A 14,752-nucleotide genomic window follows, 5' to 3' on the forward strand; every position below is an offset into this window, starting at 1 on the left:
AACCAGAACCCCATGTACTGGTTGTGAATCCGCAGAGGGGAATCACTCGTGGAGGGATGGGGGATCCCTCTGGGATGGGGGATCGGGAAGGAGAGCCCTTGAGATAACACGCTCCACTCACAGGAGGCGAAGAGGAAGCACACAATTTGGACTGCTTACGTGGAGACGCAGAACATCACACCAAGGAGCGGAGCAAGTCAAGTACTCACTGGCCCATATGCTCAGGGTCTAAAATGCTAGTTGATGGGGGGCTGGCCCTGGTGGCTTAGTGGTGATGGCTTGGGTGAACTTCATGGCCAGCTGTTTGAAAACCACCAGCAGCTCCCTGGAAGAGTGGCAGTTTTGGAAACTCACGGGGTGCAGGGTGGGAGCCCGCTATGAGTCAGCACTGACTGTGGAAGTGAATTTGGGTTTTTTTTTGTTGTTGTTTGACCCTGGGGGTGTGGTGAGTTACACATCGGGCTGCTAACTGCAAGGTCAGCAGTTCAAACCCAGTAGCCATTTGGAAGAAGAAAGAGGAAGTTCTCCTCCCATAAAAAACTACGGACTCAGAAACCCACGGGGCCAGTTCTGCTCCGTTTGGTAGGGTCACTGCAAGCCAGAATCGGCTCAAAGGTCACAAGTTTGGCAGGGCAGTGAGTTGTGCCACAACGTCAGGAGTTCAAGCCCACCATTCAATCATCCCTTGGAAGAAAGAGGAGGCTGTCTGCTCTCATAAAGAATTACCGCCTGTTTCAGAAACCCCCACGGCCCTAAGGGGTCACTATGAGTTGGACCCACTGGATGGCCGGGAGCTGAGTGGAAGCTGCTGCTGAGCTCAGTGGCTCACCAAGAGGTTGGAGGCTCGTGTCCACTTTCTTCCACGTTGGGATAAAGGCTTGGGGATCTCCTGGAGGATCAGCCACCAGGGCCCTAGGCGGCTCAGTGCTCCTGGGCCGCATGCATGCGTTGTTACCAGGGGTTGGAATGGACTGCTTTTGCCTTTTTGTCACGGAAATCAAACAGCTCAGAAGTACAACATTCTCCGCCTCTTTTTCCAGTCTCTCTGTGATGGCTTCCCAGGGCAGCTTCCTTTGGGCTTTTCAGAACCCACTGCCATCGAGTCAAGGCCGATTCACAGCCCCTCCCTGGGGGTTTCCAAGACTGTCCCTGTTTACGGAGGACGAAGCCCCATCTTTCTCCAGTGGAGTTTCTGGGGGTTTCAGACTGCCCACCGTGCACAACGCACGCAGCCCAACGCGTAACCACGACATGGCCAGGGCTCCTTCCACTTGGGCTTAAGAAGGAGGGACATCAGTGGAGACCAACAGGACATCTGGACTGCCAGGGGAGCTCTTTCAGGGTCCATATTGGAGAGATACTCCACAACCCGTCTCAAAGAGTCACAGTGAAATCTTTAGTGACTGGAAACGCTCTAAGGATGAGGCCTCCCCCCCCTCCCATCCCTCCCCTGCACGCCCGTGTCATTGGAAAGAAAAGCAATATGAAACCATATAAACCGTAATTATCAGAAAAACCAACCAGGCTTTGATTTCTTTCTGATGAAGGCTGTTTAGATTTTCCAAAGCATGGAAAAATCAAGTTCTTTTAAGGAGTGGTCCCCCCCACCCCCCGTCATTTCCTTATTTATCTTGGGCTCTACTGTTGCAACCAGCCCTGCAGTCTGACCTTGAGAGTTGGCTATTGACCTAAACGGTTTCTACATTCCCTGCTATCTATCTCTAGGGTCGCCTTGACCGTCTCTCACCTCTGCTGTCTGGCGCATAGCGTTGATAAGACCGCAACCTCCCCTCTGGGGCTGGGGGCCCTGGTGGCGCGGTGATGAGGAGCTAAGCTGACTCCACAGGAGAAAGAGCTGACTGTCTCTTTCGGTAGGGAGCACAGTCAAGGAACAAGATAACGCAATCCTATTCCACCCTATAGAACCCCTGTGAGTCAGAAGCAACTCGGTGTTGGCACACGATGGCCCCCAAGCTGAGGCTTTTACTCCCGTAAACAGCTACTGTCTCTGCCACCCCCAGGGGCAGCTGCACCCTGTCCTGTAGGGTGGCTGTGCGTCAGGATGGATTTGATGGCCGTCAGATGGCCGTGCACCATCCTCTCCAAAGCGCCCACCTCCCAGGTCTGACCACACTGACCTACCTGTCTTGAAGATCTCATAGCGCAAGGAGAAGCCTGCCCCCTGCCGGGCGTAGTCGGAGGTGAATTTGATGTAGAGCACGGAGCCCGAGGAGATGATGGTTGGTGGAGCGATGTTCCCACAGTGCTTTCCCAGGAGGTCCGCGGATTCGCTGTCCCCATCCCGAATCTCAATGAAGTCATACCTAGGGAGGCACAAGGGGGCACGTGTTCGAAAGGGCAACTCTACATGCTGCATCTCTGCGTGGTGCACACACAAGCACTCCAGTGCTACCTGGAAGGTTGGCGGTTCAAGTCCTCCCCCAGCTTCCCTTCCCCTGAGACACCTTGGGAAACAGGCCTGGGGATCTGCTTCCCACAGGCCACAGCCCTGAGCACGTCAGGCTCCATATGACTCAACATCAGCGCCCAGGAACTGATGCTCCAGCAAGGAATTGAGCATTGAGAAGTGTCAGTCAGACGCTGCGCCTGATAAACAAAGGGCACTTCGGGGCTGCTTGTGCAGGCTGGCACCGGCAGGCAGCGGAAGGCCAGGTTCTGTGCCTCATGCCCATGCAAGAGCAGTTGCACCAATCCATCCAAGATCTCCAAGCAAACGTCATTTCTTCTGTCAGCAGCACGGCACCGTTTCTTGCTCCATCAAGGTCTCTCGGAGCCTTGGTGGGGGCTGCTCTCCGTGCAGCCCCCTCTGTCAGAGGAGGTTCAGGATGGGATGGCCAGGGAAGGCGTGTGTGAGGTATGGGGGCACCTCCGGGCTTCCAGGGCCGGTTTTAGAGCCACTCCGTGGTTTTCCTGTCCCACGGGAAGAATTTTCCCCCGGGCCCACCCTCTTATCTGTCTACGTGACACGGACGTCTGCACTGTGCGCCGCCTCCCTTTCTGAGATGACTGCAAAGTTCACATCAGCAGTGTGTCGTCAACAACATGTTTTTAAAAAGGAATTAGCATCATATTAGATAAGGCCATAAAAACCTTTCTCCCCGTGTGTGTGTGTGTGTGTGTGTGTGTGTGAGAATCCCCAGGGAACCTGAGTCTCAGAGCCCAGAACTATTAACTTCAGCAAGAGGCAGGCAGACTCCCTCTCTAAGCCGGGCCGTGTTCCTTTTGTAAGGTTGGGGAGGGCCGTGCTCAGGTGGGTGGGGGTGGCAGGCACCTGGGGGTTGTGGCGGGTGCTCGGGCTGGCGCACGCCCAACGTGCTGCTTTCGTGTGGCAGACACATTTTTCAGCCTTGGTGTGTGCTCTGGGAATCGTCACCGTGCTGTGTTTGTGATCCCCTTCTCAGCCCCCCGTTAATACTCCTGTCACAACCGCTTAGGTGGGAAACTCATTCCCCCCACCAACTCCCTCCAAATCGCTGGCCACGGTAACATTGTTTACTGAAAACCATCCATCTCCCGCTCCCTCCCTCTCTGTTTATTTATTTTGCATCAACCTGTTAAAACAACACATAACAAATCTCTTCCTGGAGGGGAAATTTCGCTGCACTCCCGGGCTGCTGGCCGCCCGCTCCTGTCACACGCTGACACGGGCCTCCGGAGCCAGCTGCCTGCAGGAGAAATGGCTTGGTTTAGCGGCAGTGGCCCGAGGCCTGTCTTCAGCACCCCCAGGAGCCATATTTCAGATGGCTCAGCCAGTGGCAAATAAAGAGGCCAGCGAAGCAACCGTAAGGAGTGGACCAGCGTAAGATCATTCTCAGATCCCCGAGGGCTGCAATCCTGCAGTTTTGGAAGCTGGGGAGAGTCCGGGCAAAGAGAAATCAGCAGCCCTGTCCCCCCAGTAGCTGGAAGAGGTGGGCGGAGGTGGAGGGAGACGGCAGGAAGGGTGGGGGGGCGTTCGTGTGAGGTGACCCTGGAGGCCCCTCCACACACAACGGAAGAATGGTGAGTCCAGCACTCTGCTCAAAGTCGGATTGGCACCGTTACCTGTGTCCACCGGTCAGATCTGACCCCGCCCACCAGAGCAGGGAGCGCGTGGCCCTGGGCAGACAAGGCCCGGACCTTGAATGAGGCAGGCCTGAGTTTCGATCCCAACTCTGCCATGTATTAGCAGGTGTCCTAAGGCAAGTCGCTTGACCTTTCGGAGCCTCAGTAATGGGGTATTAAGAGTACATGGGAATTCCAGTCTTACTGGACTCGGGGTCGGAGTGGGGATGGGGCTCAGACATGTCTGTCTTGGAGAAGGGAATTACACGTCTGTTGGTGGGTAAACTAGGTGGGACAAGCTGTGAATGAGGAAAACACTACTTACATAGACCCCAAAGACCGAATACTGGGTATTATGTTCCTAATTGGGCACTTTTGACCTCGTTTCTATCCAGCCCTTGGCGACCCACGCCCTGTGCTCTATAGACTGCTGGGACTCTCAGAGGTCACTCCAGCAGGTCTAGATGTGGGAACCTCACCAGGGGTGAATTTAGCTTAAATTCACCTGTAGTTAGATTTAAGGAGCCAACTTACACTCCCTTGGACTTAAGGCTGAAATGCCTCGTGTGAGAATAAACAGACAACCTCGATGCCAAGGTTATGGAATTGGCGGTCTTTGGATCTGGATCTGGGCTCTTGCTGCAAGGGTGCTCATGAAGGGTGGCCCAGGATGATCATACTGTTACTATACATGTATTAGTCTGACAGTCATGGTGCTGCCTTGGCGAATGAGCATTAGTGACATGTTGCCCTATCCTCGACACTCATTATTGGTGTACACCGTGTCCAGTCACATAAGTTTTCGTCTGTACAAGTCAACAATCCATTTATTTCATTCCAAAAAAGCTGGACTATGCATATGTAAATGCCTTCTCTCAGCAGTATTTTAAATGGACGCCATTGGCTAAACTAATGATACGATCCATAGAATTACCTTATTCCCCATGGGGATGATTTATGATGTTCTCTGTAACGAAATGCTAGCGATGTCTCCAAAGCGAGGCAGAGGCATAGAGCCCATGATCTATGAGTGGATCTGGAGCTCTCGTTCAATCATCGCTCTAATCTATGAACAATTAGCACTCACGACACGGTCCTACCCGATACCCTTACAACGAGATCACTGCAGATAAGGATGCTCCGGCAGAGTACGGTGAAGAAACCAGACGGTGCGGGGCTGTCGGGAAGAATAGCGTGCTTTCAAACAAGCAAACATTGAAGGGAGATGTCAACCATGTCCACGCGGAAGAAGCACACCAGCCTGTGTGATCCAAGGACTCTAAATGAAAAACTCCAAGTCCAAAGGAGGGAACGGGATCGGAGCTTCAATCCTGAGCACCCAGTTTGCAGGAGATGAGAGATGACAGAGGGAGCCCCACTATCCCTTTGCAGAGTCTCCACGTCGATGAAGCCCCCAGTGAGCCCCTCGGAGCCTAGTCCAGGCATGACAAAAGCCTGCCATCTGGCAGAAGCATCCAAAGCTGGCCGTGGACACTGCCGTTGGGTTAACGCTAATACCTCGTCATCTGATCTCACTTGGGTGCAGGCTAAAGTCATTACAGTTTTTAATACAGTCCGCTTTATTTTCAATCGAGGTTTTCCTCTGTATTTTTTTTGTCATCGTTGTTGGGTTGTGTTGCGGTGGTTTCTTTGAAAAGGATTTTCTGTGTATGAAATCCAGCCTCGGTAACTCTCTAGAGGAAGTAACTGGATTAATAATTTTACCTAGGGGAGTGGCCGGAGAGGTTAGGGGGAGACCGGAAGCTAACACCAAGGAGAGCAAGGAAGAAGCAAATGTTCTGACATTGGTGGTAGCGATGATGGCACAATTCTTGTGAATACGATCGAACTATTCAATTGTAAGATAACTTAATTACATGCCCATAAAACTATTAAAGAAGAATTTTTAAAGAGTAAATGGGAGGTATTAAAACATTTCTCGTCGCATTGTTATGAGAATTAAATTACATAGTAACCTCTAAAAAAAAGTGTGTCACACAACCTGGCTTCCTGTGTCCCTGTCAGAGTGTCATTATCAGGAACGTTGGGTCCAGCCTGCATGTGTCAAGGATAGAGCTCTGGGACACTGGGTTTCCAGTGACCAATTTTGGGGGTAAGTAGACAGTCAGACCTTTCTTACAAGGCACTTTAGGTGGACTCAGCCCACGCCAGAAGCTCACAGCTTTTCAGCGGTCGGAGGCTGAGTGGTGGATAGACTACTCAGGGGGGCGCAGCAGACACAGCAGTGTGAATCTGTTCAACCAACGTGGGGGGCATTTGGGCAAAATGGGACGCCATCAATACACACGCATCCTGTAATCCAGGAATTCTGCAAGCTTTGCCCATGTCTTTGTAAAAACCACAAAAAAATGAAAAGACACTTTCTTTATAATAGCACAATGCCAAAATGTGCAGAATCAGGGGCCAGACACATAAATGTTGGCATATTTATAGTAAATAGTTCTGCAGGCCTAGACTTAATATTTTTAATAGAAAAACACTCATCACATACTAGTAGGTTTTCAAAAAAATCAGATTTTAAAATGTGCGTGTGTCATAGCGACCCCGTGTGTCACAGGACAACTGCCCCATCATGTTTTCTGGGCTGTCTTCTTTACAGAAATGGATTGCTAAGAGTTGAAACTGATTCAAAGGTACCTAACGACAACACACACACACACAGCTTCAAAAAGTTTGTGGAAAAATTCCATTATCTTCTAATTTCCTTTTCCATGAGCTTTTTGAAGCCTACACACACACACACACACACACACACACACACACACTTAGGACTATGTGTACTTTTTGAATGTATATGCCAAGAAAAGCCTGAGGGGGAAAAACCCTGCATTAAGATAGGCGCTGAGTGAGTTACCTGCGTGGTAGACTTGGTCAACTTTACTTTTTTCTTTCCTGTTCTCTACATCGCTGACAGTGAGCCTGCACTTAAAATAATAAGTGGGCAACATATAAAGTTGCTTCCACTCGGGTGTGTTTGAAAGGATAAGAGCTCAGGAAAGCAATCCAGCCCCTACCACTCAGCAGACGAAGTAACGCGGCCACCTGGTCATCACGCACCTCGAAGCGTCAGAGCGAAGATTAAACCAGACACGGGGCCTCAGCACACCTCGAATCAGGCCACACAGCGCATTGCCCATGCTCAAAATGCTTTGGGGGTGGATTTTTATTTGTTACGATTGCTAGATCGCTCCCGTCTTTGTGGTCTCAGTTTCTCTAGGAAATGAGAGAAGGACAGAGAAGAGCCCTGGAGTTCTCTGATTACCTGGTCTGGAGTGGGAGGGGGTCTCAGGGCACTAACGCACCCATGGAGCCGGTCGGGGTATTAACAGAAGCCGCTGTGAGACAGGGCTGCCGATGTACGCCTGTCTGCAAGGCTGCCTGGGTTTTCTCAGTAGCTGCTGTGGCGTGCCCAAGGGGCCATTGGGCTCACAGCAACTCCCTGGGGCTAAAGCAGACCTAGCGAGGGCTTCCTCCGACTGCATCTGGAAGGGGGCACATCGCCAGGTTTCGTCTCGCTAGAAAGGCAGTGGGTTAGAACCACTGACGTTTCAGTTAGCAGCGGAGCATTGAACCATTTGTCCAACACCCTCCCCCAGGCACCCCCGCCCCTTTTGTTTTTTCATAGAGGCCAGCTACAAATACATCCTCAGATATCTACAAACACATAGAATGAAAGCATGCATTTTTTCCAAGTTTCCTATAAATCAATCTTATTAAAATTTTTCTCAGAGCTTTGTTATTTAAAAGACTCCTCTGGTGAATCTCTTTGTATAGCAAATAATCATCCCTTACTAGGATTTCTTAGGAGGGCGGGGGTGGGGGGGTGGGTCTCTATCAGGTTTGCTTCAGGGGGAAGTGGCCCGGAGTTCCAATTGGCAGGCTGCAATCCCCTCTCTCCAGTGTTCTAGTTCTGCCCTGCAGTGAAACCCCACTTAACCACATGATCTCCGGGCTGGGCTTTCTGTACAAAGGTACACTTCAATGACATGCTGACTTCATACAGAATGTCTCATTTACCTCCTGTGTGACTGACTCATTTGGGGACATTTTTTATTATTAGGGATTTGCGACAGCTGGAGAAAATTCCCTTTAGAAACGTCAGTGTTGTCAGGTTCATTTGTGAGGAGTTCAGCGGAGGCTCAGGAGGTTTGCGGCCTGAGTATAAACTTGGCTTTGCATCTAGCACCTAATCTCCAGTGTTAGCTTGGCAAAAGGATCTGGGGTACCAGTCGAGCACTCACCCCAACAACAGTCAAGTGGGATAATCTGGAAAGCCGGTCCCCTTAGAACAGATTACTCATTTTCCACGTGGAGACAAACATCGGCTAACGGACATATTAACTATCGTGTTTGCATTTCATTATTCATAATCTCTCTCAAATGAAAAAATTCCTTTCAAAGCTGTAACACTCCCTTATTATGATCACCGTAGACTCGCTCCTGGACTGAAGTAGAGTCGACATCTCCAACACCTGGTTCTTCTCTCTCAAATCCCGCCCCGAACGCCTTTCCATTTTCCTCCTCACAGACTCTGACATCTGCCTGTTGAGCATTTGTCTAGAGAACGCTTTCTGTACTTTCTCGCTCAACTTCAAAGTCTTTCATTTCTTTCCCCAAGCCCATATTTGGGGTGTGGGAATCTTGACAGTGGAATTCATTTTCAGAGTCCACAGGAGAGATATGAAAAAGCAACAATCTCATCGCTAGGCAAACGTGGGACGGGATTTTCTGTTTTCCCAAACTCGATTCAGGGGTCCACTTCACAGGAGGGCACCAACAGGCCAGGGTAGCCAGAGAGGCTGGTGCTGGAAGACTCACGAAGCCCAGCCCCCTCATGGAGGTGGAGAAACCACTGCCCCCGGGGAGCATCTGCCTCGTAGGTGCCACACAGAACTGCGCGTGAGGAGACTGGTCTATCATGGAGTAGTCCCTAGGTGCTGTGGATCAGAGCAGGGCTGGCACAGGTGGCTGGAGTCCACAGAGATGCTTCGGAAGAAAGGCCCTTGAGAGCAGCCACTGGAAACCCCACAGGAGACAGTTTACTGACACGCATGGCATCACCGTGAGTTCAACTCCACTTGGCAGCAACTGGGGTTGGGGTTACTCATTCCACAGGATTGGGGTTGACAAGTGCCGAGCCCTGTGGGCAAGTCCTGAGGTCAGCACTTTGCTGTCATCAGAAGAAGCCCTAGAGGCACAGTGAGCTAAGCTGCTTACCCCCGAGGCTGGAAGTTCAAGCCCAACGTCTACTCCTTTAGAGGAGAAAGGTGACAATGTCTGTCCTTGTAAAGATGTGCAGTCTTAGAAACCTGACGGAGCAGTTCTACCCTGCCCTGTATCACAAGTGACTCCACGACACGGGGTTTGGCTCTTGTATCATACAACACTGGGGCCAAATCCTCTCCAGCCTCCATAAACCTTTGCACTGGCTGTTTCCTCTGCCAGCAATGTCAACGTTGTTGGGTGGCATTGAGTCCACTCCACCTCCCAGCAGCCCCATGCGACAGGGTAGACCTGGCCCAAGGGTTTTCTTGGCTGCCATCCTTGAAGATCAGCAGGTCTTTCCCACACAGAGCCAATGGGTGAGTTCCAACAGGCAGTCTCTTGGAGAGCAGTGGACTTCTTTCCCATTGCACCTGCCTGCAATGCATTTAGCTCTTCAATTCTTTCCACGGCTGGGTCCTTCCCAGGGTTCAGCCCTCCATCCAAGTGCCTGCCCTCAGAGAGGCCATTCCGGACCACCCTAGCTCAGAGGCCTCATGTTTGAGCTCACCAGCCGCTTATTTCCCTATCAGCTCTCATCATCATCTGGGGAGTTTTTGCTGGTAGACTTGATTTGCTTATAATCAGTGAGCACCCTCAGGGCAAGGATCTTGCCTTTTCACCTGTGAATTTGTAGTAGTGTTTGGAGCCCCGGCACGGAGTGGGGCACACTACCTTTTCTGGGGTGAATCACTAACTGAGGGTGAGCGGACATTGGCGTCATCTCTTAAGAGGACCGCCCTGTTGGCCGATGCTATCCTGGAGGGGATGGCGTTGATTCGGGAGGACCTTTATTTTATGTTTTTTTGTCCACTGCCTTTGTGTCGCAACACATTCGCTGAGCTATTCTGGGTGTATCTGCCTCGTGACTCAAAAAACATGAAATATAACATTTTAAGTGGAGGAAACATCTCAAATCACGCTGACAGCGTTTTCACGATTAGCGGCAAACAAATCAACTATAATTAAAATGCTGTCAAAGTGATTTGAGATTTTTCTCACACTTTCGAAATTCCATATTTCATGAGTAGATTATCCAGGCCACAGAATTTATCACCTCCTGGAGTGCCTTTCTTCCAGGGAGCTCAAAGACATCTACAAATGCTGTCTTATTAATCCTTACACTGAGACCTGCAGGGAAAAGATGAGGGAGAAAACAACACTGTCATGCCCAACTCACACACTCTCCCCCACCCCAAAGAGGCTCTGGAGACGCCAGGGGCTGGGGAGTAGGTGTGCTTGCTGCTGAGCTCTTGAGTCAGTTCTACTCCAATGCCAGGCAGCCTGCATCTGAGCTCACCACCCTGCCCCCCTTTACAGAAAGTGGGGTTTTTAAGAACCAGAATTCCTTTCTTTGGGTCTCTCCTTTTCCTTATTTAATAAGATGCTGCTACGAAGTCCCAGTCAAGGCGCCCTGCTAGGCCCGGGGTGAGGCGCTCAGGTGCTAAGTAAGCGGGCCCTGGTTCGAGGCCACCCACTACTCTGCAGGAGAAAAACATCCAGCGATCTGTTCTGGTAAAGATTTCCAGAGGTGGAAACGCCATGGGATTTCTGCTCCGTCCTCCAGCGCTGCTCTGAGTTGTAATCGATTTGCTGGCAATAGGTTTGGCTTGGTTTGGTTTGATGCAGTCCCTGGGAGTGTGAACGGTGAATGCTCTCGTCATCCTCTAACCAAGAGCCGAGTGCCTCGGAAGGAAGGCCTGCTGATGTACTTCAGAAAAACCCAGCCATTGAAAACCCAAGTCCCCACAGTTCTACTCCGACATACATTGGAGCCTCTAAGGGTCAGGATCAACTGGGCAGCAGCTGGTTTTCATGGGCATCTCAATGGAAAGGGTTCATGTGTACTGAATGTGTACTATGGGCCTGGCTTGGATTTCTTTGTTACTTTACTGACTCCTCACACCATGATCTGTTAGGTTCTCATGCATTTACAGATGTAGAGTGTGAAGCTCAGAGAGGTCAAGAGACATGGCCAAGGTCATATGACAAGAGCAAGTCAGAGCTGGGCTTTGAACCCGGGCACTCTCAGTGCAGGGCACACAGACTTCACCCTTCCTTTGCCTCCCTGCTATGAGCATCACCAAGCTGACTCTCTTTGCTTACTGTATGTGCATGGAGTATTTTGCCCACCCTTTCACTCTCAACCAATCGGTGTCTTTGCGCCTAAGGTGTGTCTCTTGCAGACAGCAGGTAGTTGGCTCATGTTGCTCAGCCTCACTGTTGAATGAGGGCTGGGAGCAATGGAAACGCCAGACTGCCCAGCACAAAGGCAATCAAAAAAGTGCCAGGTGTAGTAGTAAAGGCACGTCTTGGCCTCTGGTTTTCATAAAACTGGCACATGGAACACAAGACTTAACAGAATCTGCTTCTTGCTGTTGTGCTTTGGACCAAGCCTAGAGAACTTTGCAAAACCCATAAACAAATCTCCAGTTGAATCGCTGAGTGGATTCGACATGCATGGTGTGAAGACTCACGCCATAGAAATCTGGCTTGTCAGTGTTCAGATGGGATAGCACGTTAGTGTTTGTTAGTGTGGTAGTTTTACAACACAGACCCACTCTTACGTGAAGACATGGCCCGCGGCACGGGGTCTGCGGTATCATTCTGAACACACAGTCTCAGTCCATGGATGTCCTGTGGGATCCACCCAGGAGCTTGCAGAAAGTGAGGACAGCTCTGCAGAGTTCTGTCGGTGGTTATGTTTGTGCAGGACCACATTTTCTTGGAGGAGGGGCTGACAACAGAGGGACCCTTCCACTGCTGTTCCACAAAGCACATCTGTCCCCTCGGGAGCTGGGGACACAGAGAAGCGTAGAGCGGGGGCTTCTCTGGCAGGCCCACCTAACTTCCAGCATTCCCTAACAGCATTACAACAGGCAAGTCACCCCCCTCTACACTTCCACAGCTCCAGCTCTGTGACAGCAATGCGACCCTTCCCCTACCCCAAGCGTGGATGGCTGTAAGGACTGAGCAGGTCTAGCAAAGCCTCACCGGCACCAGCTGCCCAACTGGCCATTTTCATGACCATGGGTGATCACTAGAACATCCGACTTTTGAGGTCAGTGTTTGGGGGAGAGAAGAGTTACAGACGCATGTGACCTTGGGTAGCAAGCATGTGAGGGTCAAGAACGAAGCACCCTAATATCGAGTCCATCTCAGGGCACCCATCTCAGGGGGACACCTTGGGACACGGATCCACTCAGGTGCTCCTAGAACTCCTGTTTTTCAGGATTTTTTTGTCTCAATCTCAGGTTTCAGAGCCCACGCTCTGGAAGCGGCCTGCCTGGCAGAGCTCACACCAGACCTCCCTGGGCCCAGGCTCCCAAGGCGTGAAGTGAGAGCACTTCAAGGTCTGGGCCAAAGGCCGCACACAGGAGATGCTTACCACACATCCCTCCCATGAAGGATGCTCCTTCTTGTCCCTCTAATGACGTGCTATCTAAACCCCAAGGCCGCACCCAGCTCCTGGAACCTGCGTTTGTTTGTGTCTTTGCCGAGGTGCCAGGTGCCCGCCCACAGTGGCTGGAGACAGTCCATTCGCCTGCTTCCCTTCTTCCAACCACAGATCTTTGATGTTCTGAGCTTCTGATTCGCAGTCCCCTCACCGCCAGGGTCACAGGGGCTCTGCAGAGGGAGGAAACCTGACCACCCAGCGAAGGAAGTATGCGGGGTGAGAAGCCCAAAACAAACTGGAAGAAATGCTCCCCCCTGAACCTTGAAGACAAGCAAATAGAAACTACAAATAACATCTATTTATAATCACTGCTTGTTTTTCCGCAGAAGCCCTGGGATGATGGAGCAGGCCCGGCCGCGTCCATTGTTTCTCAAGGAGTTGACTGCCAAGAACGCCTCTCCACGTGACTGAGGAGGGTGTCTGCAGAGCCTCACCAAGGCAAACATCCAGCAAAGTCCCCACCACACCTCCACACATCCTCTGGTCGAGCCCCACTGCCACACCTGGCACCCCGCACGTCACATCCCGAGGCTGCGGGGCCTGGCTCAGCTCAGCTTCTGGGTGAGCAGGCATTGTGTGGGCAAGGCTTGCTTGGAACACAACTACTTATAGAGGGAAGGAAGGAAACAATAAGGAAGGAAGGAAGGATGGAAGGAAAGAGGGAGGGAGGAAAGAGGGATGGAGGAAGGGAGAGGGAAGAAGGAAGGAAGGGAGGAAGGATTGATTTTCTGGGCAGCCGATGCCTATGTGAAGTGGAAAGTTTTGGGCAGGAAAGTCTTCAGCATGGTTGGCGGATCTTTCTTCCTGTTGCCAATTCGACTCATGGAGACCCTGTGGGTGGCAGGTAGGGTTTTCTTGACTGTGATCTTTAGGGAAGCAGATAGCCAGGCCTTTCTTCCACAGGGCCAAGGGAAAGTGGGTTCTGAGTACCCGCCTTTAATTCAGGGGTTGAGTACACACTGTTAGTGATAAATTCCACTTCCTCTGCAGTCATCTGACTTCATGTGCTGATCCCAGAGTTCCCCTCAGTGCCATGGAGTCGATGCTGACTCATAGCAACCCTAGAGGGCAGGGTAGACCCTCCCCTGTGAGTTCCTCAGACTTTAACTCTTTATGTGAATAGATAGCCCTGTCATCTTTCGCCCTGGCTGCTGGCTGTGGTTTTGAACCGCTGACCTTATGGTTAGCAGCACAACACGCAACCACTGTGCTATCAGGGTTCTGATAGCAGAGTAGGAGGCAGGTAATAAGGGCCCACAGTTGTTCCCATTTGTTTCGCCCTTGGAGGCAGGAGCAGTCACCCAGACTGGTACTCCAGGGTGAAGCGCTAGAAGTCACAGGCCTCGCTGGTCTGCCCAGCTCTCAGGCCTCAGTTTCCCTTACTTCATAAATGAGGTCAAGGACAGGCACAAAGCAATGGTTAGCTACAGGAGGACAAGTCAGGGAGCATCCCCAGGCCGAGGTGTGCTGGCAGTTGGCCTTCACAGCTGAGAGAGCATGCCTGGCCAGGTGCTCCCTGAGGGTCTGTGTGAGAGCAGGTTCATAGCTCCTCATCTCCTTCCCAAAATGCATGAGCCTGTGAGGAACGGGGGGAGTTGTGGGGGTGCCAGGGATCCATCACTGTATTGACACAGTCCTGTTTGTCCAAGGATGTCCCCGCTCAGCCATTTTTTCGACCCCCTCCTTGCTGTTATCCAGTCTCCGTGAAAAGGCTTGGAAAACACAAGACTTGTCTGAGAAACGAGGAGAAAAATCCAAGCAGGTTGTAGGTTGCGTGGAAAGGTGGGTGGTGGGTTTCCTTCACTGGGGCTTTGGGTTGCAGAGCCCACAGCTTCTCCTGGCTGCAGGGGCCGACTTGTCACCGCTGTGCGGCAGGCGCATGGTGTGGAAGTGATGGGTCTTCACTGGGTCTCCAGCAGGAAGAGGCAGTTGCCATGCTGGGGTGGAGAT

At 51.5% G+C, this 14,752-nt stretch overlaps 1 protein-coding gene across 4 annotated transcripts in view; it reads right to left on the reverse strand.

Moving 5' to 3' along the window:
* The window catches only part of NRP2 (neuropilin 2), a 130,636-nt gene that overhangs the window by 87,335 nt on the left and 28,549 nt on the right, over nucleotides 1-14,752 (reverse strand). For all 4 annotated transcript variants that reach the window (XM_075530360.1, XM_075530361.1, XM_075530362.1 and 1 more), the window contains exon 3: nucleotides 2,143-2,324. In XM_075530360.1, coding sequence (XP_075386475.1) covers nucleotides 2,143-2,324 — 182 coding nt within the window. The remainder of the gene's footprint in view (nucleotides 1-2,142; nucleotides 2,325-14,752) is intronic.

The sequence above is a fragment of the Tenrec ecaudatus genome, chromosome 13 (genome assembly GCF_050624435.1).
Source record: "Tenrec ecaudatus isolate mTenEca1 chromosome 13, mTenEca1.hap1, whole genome shotgun sequence".
Lineage (NCBI taxonomy): Eukaryota > Metazoa > Chordata > Mammalia > Afrosoricida > Tenrecidae > Tenrec > Tenrec ecaudatus.